The sequence below is a fragment of the Penicillium hordei genome, assembly GCF_028827395.1.
Source record: "Penicillium hordei strain IBT 12815 chromosome Unknown utg000003l_segment0_segment0, whole genome shotgun sequence".
Lineage (NCBI taxonomy): Eukaryota > Fungi > Ascomycota > Eurotiomycetes > Eurotiales > Aspergillaceae > Penicillium > Penicillium hordei.
Genome location: NW_026623144.1, coordinates 1,967,429 through 1,990,831, shown reverse-complemented (window position 1 = coordinate 1,990,831; position 23,403 = coordinate 1,967,429). Strand labels below are relative to the sequence as shown.

At 46.5% G+C, this 23,403-nt stretch overlaps 8 protein-coding genes across 8 annotated transcripts; 3 read left to right on the top strand and 5 right to left on the bottom strand.

Moving 5' to 3' along the window:
- Nucleotides 1-129: 129 nt before the first annotated feature.
- On the bottom strand, nucleotides 130-2,344 carry N7537_005978 (uncharacterized protein; the record flags this gene model as incomplete). Its single annotated transcript, XM_056897035.1, has 6 exons — nucleotides 130-411; nucleotides 447-785; nucleotides 857-1,991; nucleotides 2,047-2,101; nucleotides 2,162-2,260; nucleotides 2,302-2,344. 6 exons carry the CDS (start codon nucleotides 2,342-2,344, stop codon nucleotides 130-132), a joined length of 1,953 nt encoding a protein of 650 aa, XP_056752820.1.
- A 1,853-nt stretch (nucleotides 2,345-4,197) lies between these two features.
- Nucleotides 4,198-5,853, top strand: N7537_005977 (uncharacterized protein; the record flags this gene model as incomplete). The annotated part of the gene is made up of 2 exons (XM_056897034.1): nucleotides 4,198-4,308; nucleotides 4,378-5,853. Exons 1-2 carry the CDS (start codon nucleotides 4,258-4,260, stop codon nucleotides 5,851-5,853), a joined length of 1,527 nt encoding a protein of 508 aa, XP_056752819.1. The 5' UTR covers nucleotides 4,198-4,257.
- A 1,344-nt stretch (nucleotides 5,854-7,197) lies between these two features.
- N7537_005976 (uncharacterized protein) lies at nucleotides 7,198-7,380 on the top strand (the record flags this gene model as incomplete). Its single annotated transcript, XM_056897033.1, has 1 exon — nucleotides 7,198-7,380. One exon carries the CDS (start codon nucleotides 7,198-7,200, stop codon nucleotides 7,378-7,380), a length of 183 nt encoding a protein of 60 aa, XP_056752818.1.
- A 490-nt stretch (nucleotides 7,381-7,870) lies between these two features.
- On the bottom strand, nucleotides 7,871-9,383 carry N7537_005975 (aldehyde dehydrogenase family protein; the record flags this gene model as incomplete). Its single annotated transcript, XM_056897032.1, has 2 exons — nucleotides 7,871-8,941; nucleotides 9,006-9,383. The coding sequence occupies 2 exons, from the start codon at nucleotides 9,381-9,383 to the stop codon at nucleotides 7,871-7,873; spliced, it is 1,449 nt and encodes a 482-aa protein (XP_056752817.1).
- Nucleotides 9,384-10,321: 938 nt separating this feature from the next.
- Nucleotides 10,322-10,570, top strand: N7537_005974 (alcohol dehydrogenase; the record flags this gene model as incomplete). The annotated part of the gene is made up of 1 exon (XM_056897031.1): nucleotides 10,322-10,570. The coding sequence occupies one exon, from the start codon at nucleotides 10,322-10,324 to the stop codon at nucleotides 10,568-10,570; it is 249 nt and encodes an 82-aa protein (XP_056752816.1).
- A 2,077-nt stretch (nucleotides 10,571-12,647) lies between these two features.
- On the bottom strand, nucleotides 12,648-13,980 carry N7537_005973 (S8 family peptidase; the record flags this gene model as incomplete). Its single annotated transcript, XM_056897030.1, has 3 exons — nucleotides 12,648-12,889; nucleotides 12,962-13,607; nucleotides 13,675-13,980. The coding sequence occupies 3 exons, from the start codon at nucleotides 13,978-13,980 to the stop codon at nucleotides 12,648-12,650; spliced, it is 1,194 nt and encodes a 397-aa protein (XP_056752815.1).
- Nucleotides 13,981-16,161: 2,181 nt separating this feature from the next.
- Nucleotides 16,162-16,971, bottom strand: N7537_005972 (uncharacterized protein; the record flags this gene model as incomplete). Its single annotated transcript, XM_056897029.1, has 1 exon — nucleotides 16,162-16,971. One exon carries the CDS (start codon nucleotides 16,969-16,971, stop codon nucleotides 16,162-16,164), a length of 810 nt encoding a protein of 269 aa, XP_056752814.1.
- A 2,026-nt stretch (nucleotides 16,972-18,997) lies between these two features.
- Nucleotides 18,998-21,518, bottom strand: N7537_005971 (beta-glucosidase; the record flags this gene model as incomplete). The annotated part of the gene is made up of 2 exons (XM_056897028.1): nucleotides 18,998-21,291; nucleotides 21,350-21,518. 2 exons carry the CDS (start codon nucleotides 21,516-21,518, stop codon nucleotides 18,998-19,000), a joined length of 2,463 nt encoding a protein of 820 aa, XP_056752813.1.
- Nucleotides 21,519-23,403: the final 1,885 nt, after the last annotated feature.

Here is a 23,403-nt window from a genome sequence, read left to right as displayed (position 1 = left end):
ACAATGTATTCTTGGGCATCCTCTTGTTTTCAAGGAAGAAAACAATTACTTGCAAATTTCAGCATACGTTCGGCGAAAAACGGATTTTCCATGTACAACATTGGACTATATTATATTTCTATTCAACATCTATGGCGTGCTTTGATGACACCATTGAATGAATTCATTCAAATTTCCCAAGTCATCGGTAGCAGTATTATCCATATACCGAAGGCTGACATCAGATCTGCCAGTAGCATCCAGCGTGGCATTCAACAACCACCAAAGCTCCTGAGCGTGTTTCGGATATCCAAGGTGAAGGAATTGATCCTTATCCAGGAGACCAATAACAGAATCCCAGATGCGCCTCCAATTACCAGACGCACAGCGTATTCTATCGAGCGATAAATATCTTAATAATCCAGCTCTCGCCTGGAATGCGAGGGAGTTAATGGCTATTGTGATACCGTTAGCAATCCAATCGATCCTCTAGCTTCAGCGATCAACATGCCATAAATCAGAATCAGAAGATGCTCCACCGATACCGAAAGACCCCATGGTATTGGGTCATTACTTGTAGGGGTTTCAAGTAACTGCGTGACCACATCTTTCAGTGGAGGAAGTGGGAGCTCTGTCGAGTGGGACATGGCAATTTTGCTGAAAGAAGATGCGTTTTCGGCTTCCCATAACCCGGCACTCCAAGGGAAATGACAGTCCATCTCAAACACAGATATTGATGGGTTGTTTTTGAAGCAGACTGTGAGGAATCCATCCGCTAGAAAGACCCAACACGCGATTCTTGGAGCCTGTTAGCGACACACCTCGAAAGAAAAAGACAATATAATAAAGAACGGGATATAAATTACCGTATACACACTTCTTCTGCCACTAGATTTCTCCAAGTTCTCTCGTCACAAACGGTGGGAGCGGTTCCCCGCTTGAGCTGGAAAATCCCCAGGGATCGGATGGTTGATACCAAACATGGATGTCGGACGATACGAATGCGACGTCTTGTTTGCATATTGTCTTGTCCAAATTGAAGCATCTCAATAATGAGAGCACTCTGTAATAGCTGCACAGTTGATAATAGATGCGACTGATCTTTCGGTGAAGCGAGTGTTGATAGGTCCGCGATTTTCCGAAATATATACTCTTCTGCGACATCGAAGAGACCGGATGGTAGGGCTCCTCCATCCAATGGAATAGTATATGTGGCACCGGATAAGAATATTGAGAGTAAAAGAGGATTGGAAATGTTTCCTGGGTCGAAAGTTGGAAAATGCACCACGGGTAAATGCCAGTGAAGAGAGTGGAAGAACGCAGAGATAGAAGCAGAAATATTGGAAACTCCCAGCAAAGTAGAAAGTTCCATAAAATCAAGGGCGTTTAGCGTTCCTGTGCTTCCGAGACCCATTGACTTTGAAGTATCGACCAATTCTGTCATAATCTCGGATAGTTGGCTGGAAAGCTTTGAAGGGAAGAGTGTATCAGGGCTGAAGTGAAGTAGATAATCATCTGTGAACGAGGGCAGAGTCGATGGTATTTGGAAAGGGAAATTTGTAAGTTGAAAATCACCACCAAAATCTGACATAGGATCAGTGGGAATGAGGGCATCTTCGATATGGGAATTGAGTGCTTCAAGGTTTCTTCTAACAGAACACTTTGCCGTTTCCCCGATCGCCAGCCTGTCCTTTTGGAAAGACGGATTGGCAAAATGCTGGAGGAAAGAAAATGATCCGCTGCCTGTCGGGGTGACTCGGGATGTGGGTATAGAAGGCGAGAGTGAGGTTACCGTAGAGTAACTGGAATCCCGGGAAGGTGTCTCTTGGGCCACGAAAGTGCATTGTCGTCCAAGAGAGCGACAGCGAGAGCATGGTAGATTCCTGTCGCAAGATGCTTTGGCAAAGAAACATAGCTCACAGGACTGCCTTTTCCTACCTGGTTTGGCTGCAGGAGGCGCAGGTTGGTTAAACTTTTTTGCACAGGTTTTGATATGTCTTCGAGTAACCTCACTTTGGAAAAATTAGATAAAGTATTCATTATTCATGGTAACAGTACTTTACACACGGCTTTAGAAATGATTTGCTGCACAAAGGGCAGCTGGAAGAGAGCAGCTGTGTATCTGGGAGGTGGTCAGCCTATTCATATTTTTAAATCGAGGTCATTCGATCTTCGATCTTACGAGTCGATTCATGACGAATCAAATGAGTCTTCCTCTGATAGGCTTTTTCGCATAGTGTACATTGGAACATGGTGCTCAAAACAGCCTTTGTCTCAATAGCTGAGTGAGAAAAAGAAAGGAAAGGGGAAGTGGGCAGCTACGGGAGTCAGCGCGTGGACGAATGCCACCCGTGCGTGGCCGCATCTTTCACAAATTGGCAGATTAATTCTCAAGTCGCACAAATTCGGAGTTCAATTTCAACAGGATATTCTATTATTGTCTTAGGTGAGAATATTAGATGGGAACAGAAGGGAACAATGACTATACCGATCAACATTTGTCATTTGTCATTTGTCATTTATCATTTATCATTTATCATTTATCATTTATCATTTATGCGGGCAATGTAGGTCCCAGTACTCCAGGGTACGGAGTAGAACTTTAATACTTCTGTACTACCAAACACAAATGGGGCTGGCTGTACGGAGTAGGCCATGCCATGCTATGTAGAGCCTGCAAGGGTACGTGATAAACAACAACAATGCGGCATACTAAGAGTTGCTAATGAAATGCTTCCTGGCGGGCCGGGCCAGAAAAAGATTTCTGATCTTGTATTTCTGATCAACAGTTCGAACGTGGGAGTATCTTTAGTTCTCGGTTTGTTATCTACACAATTTCCAATCATCTTTGAAAAGTTGCGGACATCCATGAAGACCGGGTGCTCGGAGCAGGGGTTCCTTGAGCGCTAGTTCCCGGTTCCTAGTTATTTTCCTAACACCATTAAAAGTAAGAGTAAGCTGAGCTTTAGAGACCTATTTCAGCGGCTGGGGGAAAAATCAACGGAACGTTCCGAACCCCTGGCGTGCACGGAACCTGAGTGCACCGAATTCGATCATCAGTGGAGCTATACAAAATCTTGGAATTTAAGGTATCATATCGACCAGTCAAGAAAGCCCGTATCGCTCGAGCACACGATGCATTGCATAATTATCGATCTGTACATATACTGTCGAATTTTGTGTAGAACTTTATGCTTGAGGAAATACACAACAGACTTATGAAGACGCCAGGACGAAGCGGAGAATCACAGGTAATCATGCACACCAACTGTAGATCATGCTCCACATGCGGAAACAGACGTTGTGGGTCTCCTAAGATCGAAAAAGATCGAAATGGCGGTGGGGTTCGCATCTCTAGCGCAGCCAAGGAGGTCAAGCCACCCCAAAGGCTAATGAACCATGGAGGTAATGCGGAATTTAGATCCTAAGATTTAATGTTGGTGCAATATTTCGGTGTCCGAGGATTCGATGCAGCGTTAATAGAAAGGGAGTACAGAGCATTTTGCGTTGGAAAGAAAAGCGAACAGGACTTGATTGGCTTCAAATTAGTTTAGACATGCAGTGTGCCTGACTAGAGACCCTTGCACTCCGAGAACCGGGGTTCTGCATTAGGTAGGAGGCGCATGATGGCTGGTCTATTGGTGTTACGGAGGACTTGAATTTAATGAACTAGTATTTTGCTGGTCCGATTTAGGATTGTTCGGCTTATTTCCCCGAATAGCCCTATATTGAAACCCGTACCTTGCTTGGGGGTAGCCCCTGAACTGAGATATCATGAGCACAAAGAACTGCTTGAGATACGTTGTGCATATGGGCTTGTGTGGCGGGACTAGTTCGGGCTAGGCCTCGGGAAGTAATCAAATAAGGCGCTAATTGCATTAGCGGCCCAGAAGTAAAGTGATAGGTCTAGCATAAGGTTTGAATATCAGGTTTGCTTCATTGACCAACTCGTCACAATTGAGGAAAATGAGGAGTAGGCAACCAATCAGAAAGTTATCTACAAGCAAAATGGGCCGATCTGGTCTTGTGCTTCCTATTTGGCGTTCTCTTTTGGGCTAGGCAATGGTCTGTGATGTAGGTCGACGTTTCCTCCCCTATTTTTAAGATTGCTATAATGACTGCCGGATGGGTTGTCATATATAAGGCTGTCTGTCTCTCACATTTATTTCTGTTCTTCATCTCTGCGTTGTTGGCTTTTTTGACCTATCACTCGTTTTTGCTGGTATCATTCAGCGTCCATTCTTTATTTCACTTTGAATATACTTCCAACCCGCAACGATGAAGCAATCTATGATTACTTCACTCGTAGCTCTCGCAGCATCATGTTCGGTAAGCCGGCCCCGCAGTTATTTGCTGTTGTAATTAGATGTGCAGCTAACAGATTATGCTATTGTATAGGGAGTCCAAGCTGCTGATGGCTTGATCAACGTGCCCGTCAATCTTTGCGCAGCCATCCTTGGAGAGGCTGAATGCAAGCAGAAGGCAGCCACCGTTGATGGCTTGATCAGTGTGCCTGTTAACGCTTGTGCTGCAGTTCTCGGAAAGGCCAAGTGCGAACAGGTTTCTTTGTCTTCTAGGAGCCTCGGTGGTGGGCTGATCAACGTGCCCGTCAATCTTTGCGCAGCTATTCTTGGGGAGGCCGAATGCCAGCAGAAGGCAACCACCGGCGATGGCTTAGTCAACGTGCCCGTTAACGCCTGTGCTGCAGTTCTCGGAAAAGCCAAGTGTGACCAGGTCGCTTCCGCCGGTAGTGACAGCGGCAGCAGTGGCAGCAGCGGCGGTGACGGTGGCCTAATCAACGTGCCCGTCAATCTTTGTGCAGCCATCCTCGGAGAGGCTGAATGCAAGCAGAAGGCAACCACCGCTGATGGCTTGGTCAACGTGCCCGTTAACGCGTGCGCTGCAGTCCTTGGAAAGGCTAAATGCGACCAAGTCGCTTCCACTGGTAGTGGCAGTGGCAGCAGCGGCGGTGACGGTGGCCTGATCAATGTGCCCGTTGGACTCTGTGCAGCTATTCTTGGAGAGGCCGAGTGCAAGCAGAAGACAGCCACCAGTGGTGGCTTGATCAACGTCCCTGTCAACGCATGCCTGGCTGTCCTTGGAAAGGCCAAGTGTGACCAGGCCTCTTCCTCTTCCAGCGGCGGCGAGGGTGCCCTTATCAATGTGCCTGTCAACGTTTGCCTGGCTGTCCTCGGTGAGGCTCACTGCCAGCAGAGCTCCGCATCTAATGGTGGTCTGGTTAACATCCCCGTCAACCTGTGCCTAGCCGTTTTGGGTGAAGTCGACTGCCATGATTCATCATCTACCCCTCCCCCGGCCACTGCCACCCCATCTTTCCCCTTGACGCCCACTGTCCCGGTCGTTATTCCCGGCCAGGCCACTACCCCAGTCGTCATTGTGCCGGGTGAGACCACCACTCCGGTCGTCATTGTGCCGGGCGAGACCACCCCTGCTGTCATTGTACCAGGCGAGACCTCCATTCCCGGTGTTGTACCCGGCGAGTCTTACACCCCTGCCTGGACTGGCCCTGCAGGACCTGGCTCTGTACCCTCTTATGGTGGTGCCTCCGCTTCGGTTCCCACATATACCTATGTTCCTTCTGCCACTGTGGGACGCCCATCCCCAACCGGTGCTTGGACTCGTTTGACTCCTACCTTCACTAATGTCGTCACTGTCTGCAATGCTGCCTGCCAAGCATCCAAGGCTTCTACCGGCCCCGTGGCTCACACTTCTCCTGCTTCCGGTGGCAGCGGCAACAAGCCTAACGCCACCCCCAGCCCCAGCATCATTCCGTTCAACGCTGCGGGTCGGGCTACTTTGTCCGGTGTGGCCGTGGTGTTCGGAGCCATCTGTGCTGCTGCCATGCAGATCTAAGTGGTGATCTAAGTTTAGATACTAATTAAGGCTGTACTTGGTGGCGGCAGTTGGGATCGCTCAGTGAAGATTTTTGGTTCCTGTTGCGTTGGACATATCAGTCCGTCTTTCCTTATTCTCCTTCTATGTTCAATGGTTCGGATCAGCACGAGTTAATATAATTCTACGATATACGTTTCTCAATTGAGGCTCTTGTTCTCAAAGCTTTCTATTGTACATGAATAAAATGTACCTTTTGACGGAGGATTTTTCTTGATTTTAACACCAGTTTCTTTCATAGTAGTATAACACAAATTTCACAAATTTTTTGTTAACTTTCCTATCACAAGATATTAAACTCCATGTGTGAGTGCTCCTAAGTCAATGCGTATATATTTATTGGTGGCATAATGAGGGTGACTCACACCACTGTGCAATTACGGGCCATTCTTTGAACTATCATTTACCTGCTAAACTGGTTTCGTTTCCTGGTGTGGATTTAGAAAAGTGGAAAATCAACTCGATAGGCGTGTTAAGAATCTATGATTTCCCGGATGAACTAATAATAGACCGTATGATACATCATACGCTAGGTCTGTAGGGGAAATATAGGGGGTAGTGGCAGCTCATATTACTTACTATTGAACTTTAGTAGAGTGCGAGTAGGATAAATGTTTGCTATTGGATAGACGTGGCAAAACTCATTAGATGTAAGACTTATTAGATACGCAAAGCTACGTAAGGGCGAGCTAGCTATTCGGTCTTAATTCCGGACCATTCTTTTACAATATGTTCTCTGCAACGCCGAGGGCAGTGAGAGGATCCATACCTATCCTGGAAAGCCTTACTCAAGGGTATGAGGTTGCCATGAGCCTTTCTACATTCTAAGGTGTCCTTAACAAATATACACAGATGGTGTTTGCATGATGCTGTGGGGCTTATTGACAGGCAGTCAATAAGCGCCCGGAAGGCACGTACGTCTATCTTTAGCTTGTTATCCTGTTGTCACAGAACTTCCGATGGTAATTTGGTGGGCTATAAGTTTCAGACTGGCAATAAGCTGTTGAACGTCCTAAATAGCACCCATGAACCCTGGAGCTAAGAGCCCCGTGATGGTTCCAGTCACGAAGTAACCTTAGAATGCTGTCCCCAGGCGGTGTGCCGGGTGTCGACGCGAAGGTTTGTGGAGAGTTCAGCATCGCATGGTTGCTGATGGTTGCTGCCATCGGTCCGATATTAGCTTCTGCTCAGCTTATGCCAACAACACTGGACATTGATGGAGATTAACCTCGTTAATCTGTCGTTATTTTCCGTTTGGAGCAGACTGAAATAGATATTTCTGTTAGATCAAGGCCGCAATTCAAAATGGAAGAGAACAAAAGCAAGCGGAGTCAAAAGGTTGGAGGCAAAAATGACAAAAATTCCTCTGACCCGGGATCGAACCAGGGACCTCAAGATAACAAGTTCCTTGCAGAACAGGGCAATTACAGTCTTGCGCTCTTCCAGCTGAGCTATCAGAGGAGATTATTGGAAGCTTTCAGATTTTAGGCATTGCAACTCATTTATTGTGGGGCTTTAAACTCCCATCTCTACGTAGTATAAAATCCGTGTCAACTGGAGTCTCTCGTGAAATCCAATTTTTACGATCTCACCAAGCAATAATCACGCTGATAACTTGGCATTTTGGTTCTTTATATTTTGAAAGCGTAGTGCGTCAATCACTTTCGGAAGACAATCTCACGATGATAAGAAATATAATTTAACATCCATTCTAAAGGCTCGTGTATGCTCGCCTCTACAAACTTTGACCTAACCAAATTTCAATGGCTTTCTTCCAAGAAAAGTCTTTTGTGGGCTTTTGCAAGATATTCAGATTATCACGACGAATTTTGAGAGCGAGGCTTTGACGGGAAGCTGACTAGAAAACATATTCTTGTTTAGTATTTTCCTCTTTCGAAATGTTCTTAAAAAGTTGTATGTTGATTTTGGTTCACTAAGCAGGTTCTTTGCCATCTTTGTTGGGGGGACTGTGGACAGTTTACTTGCACAGCTGAATTATCCGCGTGTGAGAGTACGACAACAAGCCCTGGTTTCCCCACTCGCCTCCAATCCCACTCTGCTTCCAGCCAGAACAGTAGCCATATGGGTTGGGAGCTTCAGCGCTATTGATCCATACTGTTCCAACCTCAATTTTCCGCGCAATCTGCTCCGCAGTAGCAACATCATTGGCCCACACGCAAGCCCCTAACCCAGTACATGTCCCATTGACCCTTGGAATCACTTCATCCTCAGTAGACCACATCATCAGTGGAATGATAGGACCAAACTGCTCCATTTGGACGATGCGAGAATCATCCGGTGGTCGATCCACAACAACAGGTGCGATAAAGAGCCCTGGCTGCTCGTCATCGGCTTTCCCCCCGCAAAGTAAAGTGTAATTGTTTTCCTTGCAATCAGCGATGAGATCTTTGACTACCTTGTACTGTAGCCCATTTTGGACGGGACTAAACAGAGGTGACTGGTCATCAGAAGGGTCGATTTTGATGTTCGTCACTGCCCCCACAAAAGTCTCACGGAATTCTTGGAAAATAGCCTCATGCACATAAACCCTTTTTGTAGCAACGCACATTTGGCCCGAATGGAAAAAGGACCCCGCAGCAACCTTAGCAGCAACGGTTTTGACATCAACATCGGGGCAGACGACACTTGCATCGTTTCCACCGAGTTCGAGTGTCACTCGTTTCAGAGTCTTGGCCGCGCTTTCAACTACCTTTTTCCCTGTCGCGATGGATCCGGTAAAACTAATCTTGTCGATTCCTGGATGAATGGAAATGAGTCGTCCTATATCACTCTCTCCGTTGAGTGCTTGGAGTAGACCCCGCGGAAGCACGGATGTCGCAAGCTCAACGAATTTCAAAGTGGCACATGGGGTGAATTGCGACGGTTTGACAATGACGGAATTTCCCATGACGAGCGCTGCAGCAACCTTACCAGCGGCTAAGACGAGCGGAAAATTCCAAGGGCAAATCGCACCCACCACTCCTATAGGATGGTAGGTAGACACGATCTTGAGGGTCTCAGTTTCGTAATCCACTTTATTGGGCAACGACTGCGATGCTGAAACAGTAAGCTTTCTCACCTAAGAAATATTTCTAAATGTAGATTTGAAATACCATTAAATCTGATAAACGCCAGGGTGTCATCAATCTCCATGTTTGCGAGGAAGTTCTGGGAAGCTTCTTAGAAATCTTTCCGGTGTTCACAATATGGAAGGGATATTTTACGGATTTTCCGGTCTCTCCTGCTAAACAAGGCTGTACTTCACCTCTTCGATGTTCTAGCTCATTGGCTAGTTTGAGTAGGTACTTCTGTCTTTCTTCGATAGACAAGAGCTTCCATGATTCAAATGACACTCTTGCAGCATTCACTGCGTCATCAAGGTCCATCTCATGTCCGACTGTCACCTCCCAGAGAGCTTCGTTTGTCTTGGGATTCATGACTGTTACGGAATCTCCGGACCGGCGCTCCGAGTTGATAATATTGTAGAACATTTCGAGATCTCAGAAAAAGACAAAGACTCAACCTTAGAACCTCATACAGCTGAAAGCTGAGTTAAGTATAAAATACCGGGTGAATAGTGGGTCAACAAGCTTCTCCCACATCTGTGACGGGATTTCTACATCATTTCACACCGACTCGGATATTAGGTGAGAGCGGGCTGACTTTGGAGACTTCGAATATGAAAAAATAGGTTCTATAATTAATGAAGGAGCTGACGTCGAGATGATGTTGAGGGATACCGAGAGGGAAATATGCCCGAAGTTTGGATGATTACCAGCGGGAAAGGAAATTGCTAGAGAAGGTTGAACTGCACGCTTAGGTGGGCTCCTGAATTAAATCTAGGGTTGTCGTTGGCGGTTAAACATTCCGGTTATGAAATAATTACCGTTACCAATTATCCGTGTCAAATCTCCAAGTTACGATAAGCTCCAGTTCAGGACAAAGAGTGCCATCGTATCAGGTCGTTGTGGTCCTTCAAAATGTAAGGAACTCTGTTTCCTCGATGAGGGGGGTTGATGAATATTGTCTCTGACAAATTGCTCTTCAGCAAGGTCCGAAGTCCTCCGAGGAGACACAGAAACTCGCGATCCCAACCATCGATCCCCTAGAGGTACTCGTTGAATTAGATGTCACTAGATTTTGTGGGACCGATCTTTCACTCGTCCCCGGCTATCTCGGTCCATGCTTCCATGCCAAATGATTCTAGGTCACGAGGATAGGCCGTATCTCCGCCGTAGGCTCTTCGTGCACAAGCGAGGCACCTACGGTAGGCCGTCTGGTCGGTGTTGGCTGGATTCGTGGTTCATGTTGATACCGCGTATGTGACAGGGATATAAAAGACGAGACACGGTGTCTAGAACAGGTTTTCACTGGACGTAATGTACCCAGTGCCCTGGCCAGGTATATCGTCGTACTAGAGAGATATATCATGCCTCTGCCCGATGGAGTCTCTAGCAAGATGCTGGCGCCAGTAATGTATGCTGGTGTTACGTGTTATAACGCACTTAAGACGGCAAACATCGTAACAGGTGCGTGGGTTGGTATTTCTAGCGTTGCAGGTGCAGCGGGATCTCTAGCATTATCATATGAAAGCAGATTAGATATCAATCTATCGCAATTGACAGAGGAGAGCAGCGAAGACCTCTCTTCATGGATGCAGGAGCAGAGGTCTATTTAGACTTCACAAGAGAGGACAGTCTAAGGAGCGCCGTGATCATGAAAACGGAGGGCAGGCTTTGTTCTGCGATCATAGTATGCGCTGGGGTTGCATCGGCCTACGAAGAGGTGTTGAATTTTCTGGATTACGACGGAAATCTGGTTGCCGTAGAAATCCCTCCACCTGCCTCAAAGATGTAACTTCATCCCCTCTCTTTAATCGACTATGGAATTCCATGGTGATGGTAATCCAACATATGATTACAATTTTGATGATGTTCGAAATGATGACCACAATAATCAATGGAAGGCTGTTCCTGTACCCTCCATTGTCTGGGTCTACAAGCAGCTCCGATACAAGGCTTGTGCATCTTCGCTCCGAAAAAGCGTTACCGTATGAAGAACATATCCAGGCGTAAGGGTCGGTTTCAGGTGTATTATGATCCGTGAGATTGCCGAAGTCTTTGGTAGTTGAATTATAATCGTCCGAAATAAGGAGCAGGTTAGCATAATTCGTCTGAAACCCACCTGCATATCTAGACATACACTCGCTATTGTTGAAGCGCTCAAGGTTTCCGTTTATGTCCTTCTCCAGAAGTCTTGAAAATGTCGCATTAGGCGAGATTTGACCAGGGAGTTTCACATTGTTTATACTGAAGCTAGAAACGGGTTTGTTTGCCACAAGCACTTGGTACTTGTAGACTGAGAGGGTCTGGAAAATGGTAGAGTTATACCTGGTGGGCAGAAAGATGAGACATTACACTCGCTGGGAATCTCGCGAATAACATCAGAGACTTACATGAGATGGAAAGGGAGAGATGAAAAGGCCAAACAGATCCAAAGAAAGAGCTTTATCCGGGGAATATGCCTGAGATTCCGTATGCTTTACACGCCAATATCCAGCCATATCCCTCTAGAGTGGGCATAATCAATAATTGATATCCAAGTGTTGGTTTGCAGAAGAAAGAATAGTGAATCTTTTGTGTTTAATAACGTACATCGAGGCTGAGATGCACAATAGTACGATGCTCAGGCTGTGATTGTCGATCTTCTATCCCGCCCCCTATAATAGACTTCGCCTTTTGAGGGCCACAAAATTTTGCTCATTTTCTCCTACGCAAATTAACAGGATGGGAAACATTCCTGGTTTCCTTCTCAGTTCTTGTGTGGGGGCGTGTGGTGTTTATTCTAAATCACATAAAGCAAAACGTGACCATCAATAGTGAGTTTAGCCTCCATAAGAAAAAAATGTAACGTATTTCACAAGCGAGTGGCCACCACAAGCGAGCGGCCACCTCGGAAACACATAGTAGATACGATAGGTTACAACTTGATATCCTAACAACGGTGATCTATATAGGTATTTCCTTATATCCTTATACTTTTTAGGCGATATTTAGTATCTTTACGGAATTTTAAGAATATATATAACTTAGTGATTAAGATATATATGTTTCTAGCTTTTTATAACGTAAACGGCTGACCTGTGAATTACTGGATGCGGTAAGTTTTGCGTAAGTTACTTCACCGTTTAAAATTTTCAATGTCATCATTGAACTGTACTGACTTCCTATACTGACTTCCATCTGCAGCATCTGCGCGAAGAGCAAGATATCCAATGCCACAACCATACCGATGATCTTAACAAAGCTGGCTTTCTTGAGCAAACTACTAATATCCGAGTCTTCAAGTGCCGTAGCATTCACGTCTATCACGTTGGATGACAAGGGAGTCTTTCCTTTAATAGCAAAATTGTGTAACTATAGGATTATGTCCAGGTGCATACTTTCTGTAAATTATGTCAAGTTGATTTCGAATATGACTATAAATTTACTATTTACTAGTATATCGTTGAGCCATGAAGATTCTCGTTACCCTAGGAAGTCCTCTAGTTAGCACGATATTTTATAGATTTATAAAATATCTCCGCAAACTTCAATAAGAGTAAGATAAGCTGAAGCTGAATAATCCAACAGACCGTGACGTCTAACACGCATGAATATAGCCTCCATTGGCTTTGCAAAAGCCCGTCTAAGAATATAAACATAGCCATCAACGGGGCCATAGTTAAATCATCCGCCACGCTATGAGGTTACTCATTAAACGTTGATACCATTGTATAGAAGCTTGCTCGTAGTGCCAGAAGGAGCCCTGGAGATAGACGAGGTAGCAAGCTCGACAAGGCGTGCACAAGCTTTATCAGCTGTCACGCCCTCGAGAGCAATCAGATATGCAGCAACACCAGCAACGTGTGGAGCTGCCATGGAGGTTCCAGACAGGGTCTTTGAGCCACCACCAGGGTATGCAGCTGTGATACCCTGCCCGGGAGCATAGAGGTCCACTGTAGTAGTACCGTCAGTACGCTGCTTTGACTAGAAAAATTCTTCAAACTAAGTGGAGGTGGAGCTCTTACCAACAGATCCGAAGTTAGTGAATGAAGCACTGCCGTCTGAGCTGGTAGAGGCCGCGATAGTGCATACTTCCGAAGCAGAAGCAGGGGAGCTGTTGCTCGCATTCTCGGCTTCATTTCCAGCAGCAACAGAGAGGAAGATACCGGACTTAACAACATTGGCAGCGGCGTCATTCATAGCCTTGGAGAATTCGCCACCAAGAGACATATTCATAACAGACTTTCCAGTGACCCCGCGAGACTTTGCATCTTTAACAGCCCAGTCCATACCAGAGATGACACCCGAATTAGTGCCAGAACCATCGGCACCAAGGACCTTGACAGCAACGAGAGAGGCCTTCTTTGCAACACCGTACTTGCTACCGGCTGCAGTAGATGCAGTGTGGGTGCCATGGCCATTTCCATCGGTATTATCATTATCAACAGTGTTAGTACCCCACTTAGCGCGGCCCCCGAAGTCGGAATGTGAGATATCAATCCCGGTGTCGACGCCGTAGATCACGACGCCCTCACCGGCAGTGGAATCATACACATAGTCGGTAGCACCAGATTTCTTGCTAGATATGCGACCAAGACCCCATGAAGGAGCATTAGATTGAACCACGTTCGCGGTTGCGTTCACAATCATGTCTGGTTCAATGTACTTCACCTATATTTCCACGAGTTAGACTGCAAAAAGCTCCCGAGGAGTCAAGATTGGTATTGAAGGAACATACCGCCGGGTCATTGGCAATATCCTTGACGGTATCCTCGTCGAAGCTAGCGCTGTACCCTTTCAGGCCATTGATTTCGAAATGCTTTCCTGGTCCAGTCTCGCCATTCTTGCGGCGAGAAAGACGAGCATGAACATTTGCAGCCCAGTCACGATGCGTTTTAAACTCAGCGGTACTAACGTCATCGTTCATGACAACAATGTAGGAGCTAGGAATGACCGCGTCGGTATTACTGGCGGTAAGAAGAGTACCGGCATCGACGACTGCTAGAGTTGCAAGGAACGTGACGAGGACCTCGAGGAAACCCATGATTGTAGCTTGAAATGATATAGATCTGAATAATATAATTTTAAAACCCAGGAAGATGTTGAATAGAATCCTCAACTTCGGGACAAAAAGTTCTTTTTTAAATATACAGAGAGTTTGGAGAGATACTCATCGCCGCCGGTATTCCGGTCTCAACTCCATCTCTATTATCATAACCTGAGGATGAGAATGATGAGATATCCTGAGCCCCGACGGAGAATCAGTAGATTAAACGGAGTAACTCATCGCTTTAGCCAACGATCTTTCTTTGATTAAGTGACCAAGGAAATGCCAAGGTGCCAAGCAATTACGATTGTAACGCTCCCCTCGCCAACGCAAGATTTGCAGAAATAGCGATTGTCTATAGCAAGCCTAGTCCCAGATGGCTATCATAGGAGGTAACCACAGGGGATTGCGGGCTCTAGGGCGCATCTAGCCGTTGAGGAATTTAATCTTCGTGTTGAAGATTCTAGCGGAGAAGGTGTGATTGTGAATCTTGGCGACTGATTTTTAAATCAATTGCGACTCTTTGCCCGTCGGTAGTCCGAATAGATGGTGAAGGGTCTTGGCTAGGTAGCTACTGCGAAAAGGCGTATTCCACACAGGAGCCCAAGCAATTCAGGGCATGAAGAGCATAAGTGTGGTGAAGAATGCCAAAGTATATTAGTAGCTTTGTCTTGCGCTATCTCGATATTTACTAGTATATGTAACCTCATTGATGTGGGTTATTGCGTTAGAGATATACCCCGAATTAAGTAGAACCATGGTCCAAGTAGGAAAACGACGGTCTAATTAGAACCACTCAACATACTGTATCTACTGTACTGCAGCTAAGCCAGATTAGTAATAAGTCCGAATATGGCTTCGTGATCTGACCCGAGTTAAAATTATCAAAGCTCCTGCATGACTTCACTTCGGTTTTTTGATTATATAAGTAAGGATCGGCAGCCCCTGCACGGTAAGGCAGCTCGACACATCACATATACAAGGCGAGAACCATTTCATTGGTTTATGGTAAATCCCCAGTCTCACTTGGCACATGATGACTTAGTTATTGGCAGAACATGCTATTTCCGTAGCGCCACTTTCCCACCCTTTTTTCTTCATCCTCCGCACTTCTTACTCCACTCCTCAGCATACCACTGCCCCGGTTACCAATAGCCCTGACACAGTTGACTTATGTCAGTATCTCGGAGTCCCGATGATTACAAGATGGGGTGGATATGCGCACTGCCGCTTGAAAATCACTATTAATATCTATCTATCTTTATTAATTTAATAAATACTCTAAACTTTATAGATAATAATAGCTTTATAAAACTATCTGTAATATTGCCCTCTACTATAATATACCTTATAATAATAATCTCTCCTTTACGTATAAGATTACAAAGTTACGGCCGTTTCTGGCGCCAAAACAGGCCATTTTCGGCGTCGATTTTATAGGTCCTCAGATTCTATATGTAATTTTCGGTATTTTTTGAAATAGCGATAATATAGCCTTCTACTTTCTTTGAAATTGATATAAAGTATTAATAAGTCTTATCAATGACTATCGACAAAGGAGGAGATAAAACAATAACATGGTTGTTAAAATATAAATGTAGAATAAATCATATCTACTATATGTTTTCGAGGTGGCCGCTCGCTTGTGATGGCCACTCGCTTGTGAAATACGTTATGATCAACGTGTTAAGAAGTTTAGGGGGCTAGGTTTCTAACCCCGCATAACTCGTATAGTTGGCAAAGCGGCTAACTATATAGTGATCGGCCTGATATAGAACACTTGTGGGTGTCAAAGCTTTCAGCTAAGCAATGCGGCCAAGATTTTCACCTGCTTCTCAACCACATGCTCACCCAATCTATAGCGCACTCACTTTTCTTAACCCGCGACGCTCTCATATCCACTACCTAATTATTTGCACTTTATAATTCTCATCAGCACGAAACATGATACATACGACCATAGGGTGTGGAAAACAGGGCTTCCCGTCCGCTCAGCCGTACTTAAGCCACACGCCGGTGAGTTAGTAGTTGGGTGGGTGACCACCAGCGAATCCTCACTGTTGTATGTTTTTTTTTGCTTTTGCTTGCTTGTTGAATATTAGTTGGTAGGTGGGTGGAAGCCAGCCCTGCTAGGTAAATTTTAGAAAATAATGACCGAGACCAAAATCCAAAAACTCCTTATTGAACAACCGCATAAATCTCCAATGCATCATACAACCTTCCAAAAACGCCCCCATGCCACCCTCTAACCAATTCCCACTCCTCACCAGGCAAAGTCTTGCTCGCCATCCTCAACCAAGCCCCAACAATAAGATCCGCATAGTTAGCCCGATCCCCAAGTAAAAACGGCCCATTGCCACCAAAAAGCTTCGCCAGTCCCTCAAACATATCTCGAAAGGACTCAATGAGCTTCTCACGCTGTTCGTTTGTAATAGCAAAATCCTCCCAACAACTCATACCAGCCCGCCGAACAAACTCAGCCTTCGTCTCCTTGGCAGTTGCAGGATCAAACGATAGCCCTTGGACCATGAGTGCGACGTGCGTGGTGAATGCAGCGTCGATATTCATATTGAAGCGGGCATATTGGGGGTATTCACCCTCGTCGCACTCAGACAACGGAATTGGAATCGCAGTATCCGGACTGAAGGCGTAATCCAGGGACTGAGGCGGGAATAGATCGTTTCCGGATGGGTAGTGCTTTTGCAGGTAAACGGCAATGTCGAAGGAGTCGCCGAGTTTGCGGGATGTTGTGGGGTCCACTAAGATGGGAAGAGTGTGGAAGTCTGTGCCGTCGGCGAATTTGCGGCATGCGGGGATACCAAGGCTTGTCCTGACACTAGATACCTCGGGGAGTTTGACCCAATTGGTTATGTAGGGGACAGATTTGAAGTTGAGAGCTAGACGGGTCTTCCAAGGGTTTACGGCGCTATTGTTCTTTTCGACTGGGGGGCACATGGCAATGTCATAAAACACGAGTTTGGTGTCCATAGTGAGGAATTGATTGAGTATCCTTCCTGAATATGTAGTTTCGAGTGTAGATGTTGAAGAGGGGAACGCTCAAGGCTGTATGCTCTGCGACATACGGGTCGATTCAGCACTCGTAGTTCAGCTTCACACCCGACTTTGCATACAAGGGAACCCAGGGGTGTCAACCTAGAAGTGGATTCAGAGAGGTGTAGGAGTGTGTATTCTCAATCTGTATCTACCTGCTACTTGTAACCTCATAATCTCAATGCTTACATAACAACATATGGAAAAAGAAGAAGAGGCAAGGGTAAATGCGTAGTGGGGTGCCTATTTCCCCACTACAATGTCTAGATATCTCGATGCAAGGAATGTGCGAAGGGTTTGGAGGGTATTGTCATGTGGTTCCGTTTCTCCAGCAACGGAGTACTTCCTCTCATTATTTTTCCTTGTCTCGTTGATAGCACAGTTGTATTTTTGTCTTATTTTTCGCTGTGTATCGTCCTAGAACATTAACGTAGCTGTAGAGTGACATGATGCCGCTAGCGGGGCTCAACTCACGATTCCAACACTTAGATTTGGACTAGAAAAAGAAGGGTCACTTCAATGCTGCTTACGGAGACTACTAATAAAGCGACTACTGGGAGAGTTTGTTGAGTCGTCAGAACAAGATGTTAGAGAGAGGGAGAGATAGTAATTTATCAGAGGAAGAGAAAAGCTCTCAAGACTACCTAGTTACAACTAACTCTGAAATATACCAACCAGACATGACGGTTATGTGCGTATACCAAAGATTCCTTCGACCAGTTTCTAAACTCAAGAAAGGCGAAGATAACTGGTCTGAGAAGTGTTGAAATACGTGTCCCTTCGTACTTCAGAGCACGCGCAGACAAAAATCTCTACGTCAAGTGAATTGAAAATGGAACAGATGACAGCCGCAAGGTCTAAAATCATTTGCCAATTCCAACCGTCTTTTCAGCTGTCTTCTGGCGTCATTCAGTCTCGCATCCCCCTACTCCTATCTTCGATCGTAAAGTTCAAAGGATCTATTACGTGGGAAGAGCAGATTACTCCTTTGATATCGGCGACAAAGAAGCTTAGGTTATCAACCTGGTATATAGCTATGGTATGGTATGATAGGGGCAGAAGGAAAGAAGAGAAAACAGAGCGATTGCACTGTGTAGAGAGATAGAGATCACGGGTCTTCTTCGCCTTCTTATCTTCTCTTATATAAAGCCTCAGGTAGGCTATGGTGGGAAGTGCTCTTAGTTGCTAAGTATGAGCATTAGCGATAGAAGATCCTTTGCGATATATTGGATCGGATGTGGTACACATTCAAATGGTGCAAAGTAGCAGACATATGTGCCAGGCGTTAGGGCGCAAGTAGAGATGAAGTGATTAAACTGTAGTGATCATCCTATCTTCGCTATTTTGGACTCCAGTAGTCTAGGGGAGTTGGATTTGCTGGTTCATACACACGTCATCGATACCAATTTATATCTAAAACATGCTCAAAAAAGATTGATAAAAAGATTTTCAAAGCAATATACAAGAATAATGAACTACTGAGGAAGGAAAACAATGTAACGGCCACGAGGGGGGCGAAGCTTGCCCTCGTGAGATATCAAACCTAAACTTGGCAAAGCGTAGTAAGTGCCCTTGTGCCCCGGTTGGCTCAGCTCGAGACTTCCAGTCCTCGGTGAAGCTTCTTTGTTTTGTCAGATAGCCTCCAACAACTAAACTTAGCACCGAAGGAAGATTTGCATTGTAAAAGCAATCACGATCATTCAAGCCTAATTAAAGAACGCATCACGTCTGAGAATTCCGGAAACAACTGATGCTATCTTCCTGTTTCTCCATTGATATTGAACGAGAATTGAAGAAATATTAGGCCACGTAGAGGAAAGCAAGAATATAAAGGACTGATTAGAAGACCAATAGAAAGTTCTGCAGAAATACCAGTACGAAGACTTGAGAAAAAAAGTCAAAACCTCTCATATATACTATCTGGCTATCTCATCACGGATTAGAGGCTCTCTATATACAGGCCTCAAGCGGAAACAGGAGTAATCTTAGCGACTTCCTTCAAATCACGACTACTGAATCCAACACGAAGAACAAACTCGCCCTCAGGGATGAGCCACTTCTGAGAAACAATATCCCAATAACTTAAATCTCTGCGCATCAACTCAAATCCAACAGTCCGCGACTCTCCTGCAGCCAAAGTGACCTTCTCGAAGCCGCGCAGCTGTTTGGGCGGTGTTCCCTCAGGGGTGCTGTCTGGGAAGGTAACGTACAACTGGGGAACGGTAGCACCCTCGACATCACCAGAGTTGGTAATTGAAACAGTCACATTGTAGATAGTCTCCCACAGGGCGGGGTTACCACCGGGCTGAATGGGCTTCTCTTCGGGGATGGAGGAGATGGAGTCAACCACAGGCTCGGTGTCGAGGTTGGAGAGGTTGAAGGTTGTGTACGAGAGACCGAAGCCAAATTCGTACTGCACGGAGATATTCTTAGCGTCGAAATAGCGGTAGTCGATCTCGAGCTTTTCGTCGAACCAGGATTGCCAGTCATACGTGCCGTTGGTAGACACTGCGGTGGTGGGAGGGGCATTGTAGTCGCTAGCGTTCTTGGCAATTGTGTAGGGGAGGTGGCCGGAGGGATTGATGTCACCATAGAGGACATCGACGATAGAGTTACCAGCTTCCTGACCGGGGTAGTGGGCGGCGACGATGGCGGTGACGTTGGGGTGGCTGGCCCAGGGGAGGACGTTGATGCCGGCGGAATGGGTGATGACGATTGTGTTGTTGCAAGACTTGGCAACGGACTCGACAACATCGTTGCCGTCGTAGTCCACTGTCAAGCTTTCGCGGTCTGCGCCTTCTTCGGCCCAGGTCTTCAGGAAGACCAGACAGGCGTCAGGGGTGCTGGGAACCCAAAGATCGGTGACATTGTTGGTCGCGATCTGGGTGTTGTTCAAGAAGTATTGGACAAGAGCATCGTCCTTCTTGGCGCGGGTCTTGATTGCCTCGAGTGGGGAAACGAGATAGGTAAACCGGCCAGTACCCGAGCCACCACCAGAAGCGAGGTTACCAAATTCGAAGGTCGCCTGATTCACAGGGCCCATTGTGTTCTCACCGGCATCGTTTCCGAAGACAGCAATGTTCTTAGGAGCCTTCAAGGGCAAGACCTGCTTTTCGTTCTTCAGCAAGACTGTAGCTTCAGCTGCGAGCTTACGGATCAGCTTGGCGTGATCTCCGCAGACATCACGGCTTCGCTCGCCGGTGAGGTTGAACTCCCGGGCCCAGGTTGAGCGGGGAGAGAAGGTGTTCAGGTCAGCGGATGAAGGGTCCACCTCTGGGTAGTCCACGTCCTGTCCGAGCCAGTAGTAGGGTGTCATAATGCGGACGATCATATCATCGACACGATATTCATCGACGGTTCCGTTGCTAACGGCATATGTCACGTTCTTGCCGAAGAAAGAGGTCTCCTTGGCGATTTGACCCGCGGGGACTTGACCGTAGGCACCGAGACCACCGGGCATGTTCATGTCGAGACCACCTTCGATCGAGGCGACACCAGAGTGAGTGCCACCCCAGTCAGACATAACATATCCCTGGAAACCAAGCTCTTCTTTAAGCAGGCCGTTGAGTGCCTTAGAGTTCTCGCAAGCATAAGAACCATTCAGACGTTGGTATGAGCACATGAAGCTAGCAGCCTGGGCACGGACGGCATTGGCGAAGGGCCAAAGGTATAGCTCATGCATGGTTCGGTCATCAATATTGGCAGAAACTGCTTCTTGAATGACATCCGTGGCGGTTCCGTTGGGGTTGTAGGTAGGGTTACGCTGAGTCTCCTGCTCGTTGCCGATGAAGTGCTTCGCGGTGGCTTGCACGCCAGCGTCCTGGTGGCCGCGAATTGTCTTCTCCATGGCGACACCGGTCAAGTAAGGATCAGCAGCAAAGCCTTCCCAGTTTCGGCCTGCGTAGGCAGAGCGGCCGAGTGGGCCGGCCACAGGGCTGAGGGCGATGTGAGCACCCTTGGCCTTGAACTCTTGTCCCATGGCGTAACCTCGTTTATAGAGGAGATCTCTGTCCCATGTGGATGCCACGGTGACACCGGCAGCAAAAACACTGGCATAGTCGGCTACCCGAATTGACAAGGGGCCGTCCTGTAAACAGAGGCCTGGGAACCCGAGCCGTGGGATGGCAACAATGTTTCCCACACACGGGCCTGGCTGGCCAGTGACCATGTCGGCTTTCTCATCGATAGTCAACTTAGCGACAAACTCTTGGGCTTTGGCGTAGGCTTCCTCCCAGTCACCTGAACCGGTAGCGTTTGCTGTAGTATAGATCAGAAAGAGCCCAATCATGTAAATAAGAAACAAATAACAACATACGTGAGGGAAGGACCGCAGGGGAGTGTCCGTAAGGGCCTAGGATGGTTGTGTTCTTGGGCTGGACATAACTGAAAGCTTCTTCACTTCGACTGCCTCCATCAAATGACTGGCCATTAGCTAATGTGGCAGCCAAAAGGCCTGAAACCACAAACTGAGCGACGCGGGCCATTTTTCGTAACTTCGTTAGAACACAGGAGCTCGAACGGTCTCTGGAGGTGACATCTTGGGGTATTCACTCCTTTTTATAGCCTGCGATTTCGTATGCCGCGAGCCATCCCCGGAAATAAATGACCTGGTGGGGGTATGGGGTATGGAGGCGGGGGGAAGGCAAATTTTGCCGGGGTTCTACCGGTGACTTTACGGAAGAGCATGATTGGGCCCTGAGGCCAAGGACCTAAGGTTCATTGATGAAGATACAAGAATACTGGGCCGCATTTCCGACCTTCCAAGTCCCGTTGTCCACATTTCCGGCTTTGTCCCACCTGTTTTTAGTAATCTTCAAAATATTTTCATATCTCTTCTTTCTAGGTGTGCTATACATACTTCCCCATGTTGGTCTTGTAGCTAGCACATTGGTGGTGAAAATGACTTTTTCCATGTGTAACTTTTGATGAGGATAGTTGGCTCAGAGGAGGATTTTGCTGCCTAGGTAGGTTTTCCATATGAATACCCCTCCCTTTTAGGTTCGTAGTGAATACAACCCGTAGACCTTGGGAACGTTCAGTAACCGGAGTTCTACCGAGAAAGACTTGGCGTTCCCGTGGGGACCCCACACATTTCTCTTTCCGGGGAAATTCCTTCATCCCTGCACACGGGCACAATCAGCGCGCAAACCTATGACGCATTTTAATTCTCTAGTTCAGCCTCCTTTGCATCTATTGGTCCAATTGGGTCTCAACGCTCGTCAATCTCATCCCAATTTGCTCTCCTACTATAAAGGCAAATATGAAAAACAACCTTAGAAACCTTAACAAAAATTGGATAAATTATTCCGAGGGTGCCAACCTTGGCACCATGAGGCATTTCCTTAATGATCACCGCCTTGGCAACTAGACTTGGCTAGTTGGTATCCCACCCGGCGACTTTATCGGAGACGGAACACCCGGCATCTTCACCAGTATGTATGTATACGTGCCGTACTCGCCGGCAATACTTCGGATGCTCGGTAAAGTTTGTTGGTCAATTCTGCGCTTCGTTACAATGTCACTGAGGGGTACATACACTCTGGCGCTAGCCCATGGCATCCCCGCAAAGCCACCATATGGTGTCCTGAGGGGTTGGAAATTAGTATTGCTACTATACTGACATGAGCTGGTGGCTTGGACTCGGTGGCTATGACCTATCCCGCGGTTTCGGGATTTGAGTAGTGTCCACCGACTTACGGGAAGGTCAAAGCCGTGCATTGTGGTCGGGTTTCAGCGCTCTTTCTAAAGAGGTAGAGAGGTCAAATGATTTATAATGATTATGATATAGCAATTGAAGTTTCTAGTGCTCCGAGGTTATCAGCGGCGCCTGAAAATATCTTCATGTCAAACAGTCTGATTCCCGAACTTTTACTAAACACCTACTATCATATATGACTTTCTGCAATCGGTATATATTGAAGTGACTCCAACTTTGTCAACTTCATGGTCTATTTTCTGGCTGGCTAAACACAACGTCACCCGGGATTCATATTGAGATAACCCCAATGGAACAAATCCGGGCGTGGTGTGAAGTATAGCAGCCCGGCCCACCCCCACCGGCGAAGAAATTAGTAGTAAGGTGCATCTACTCCGGCTTCGGCGGAACGCTGGAAAATGTAAATTTGATCGGCTTGCTGCTATTTTTTTATTACATACGTCCGCTAATTCTCCAGATATCTAATAGAAAAACTTACTCTTCTATATTAAAACTGACTTGTCAGCACCTTTGTTGTTAAAAGGTGTCGGATGAGGCTCAAATAAACGCCCAAGGGTCATCCAATGAGATGCATGGATGGTTTGTAAGAATATTGAAAAGATTCATCTGACTACCAGATATGTTTTATACAACTGTGTACAACTGTTCCCCAT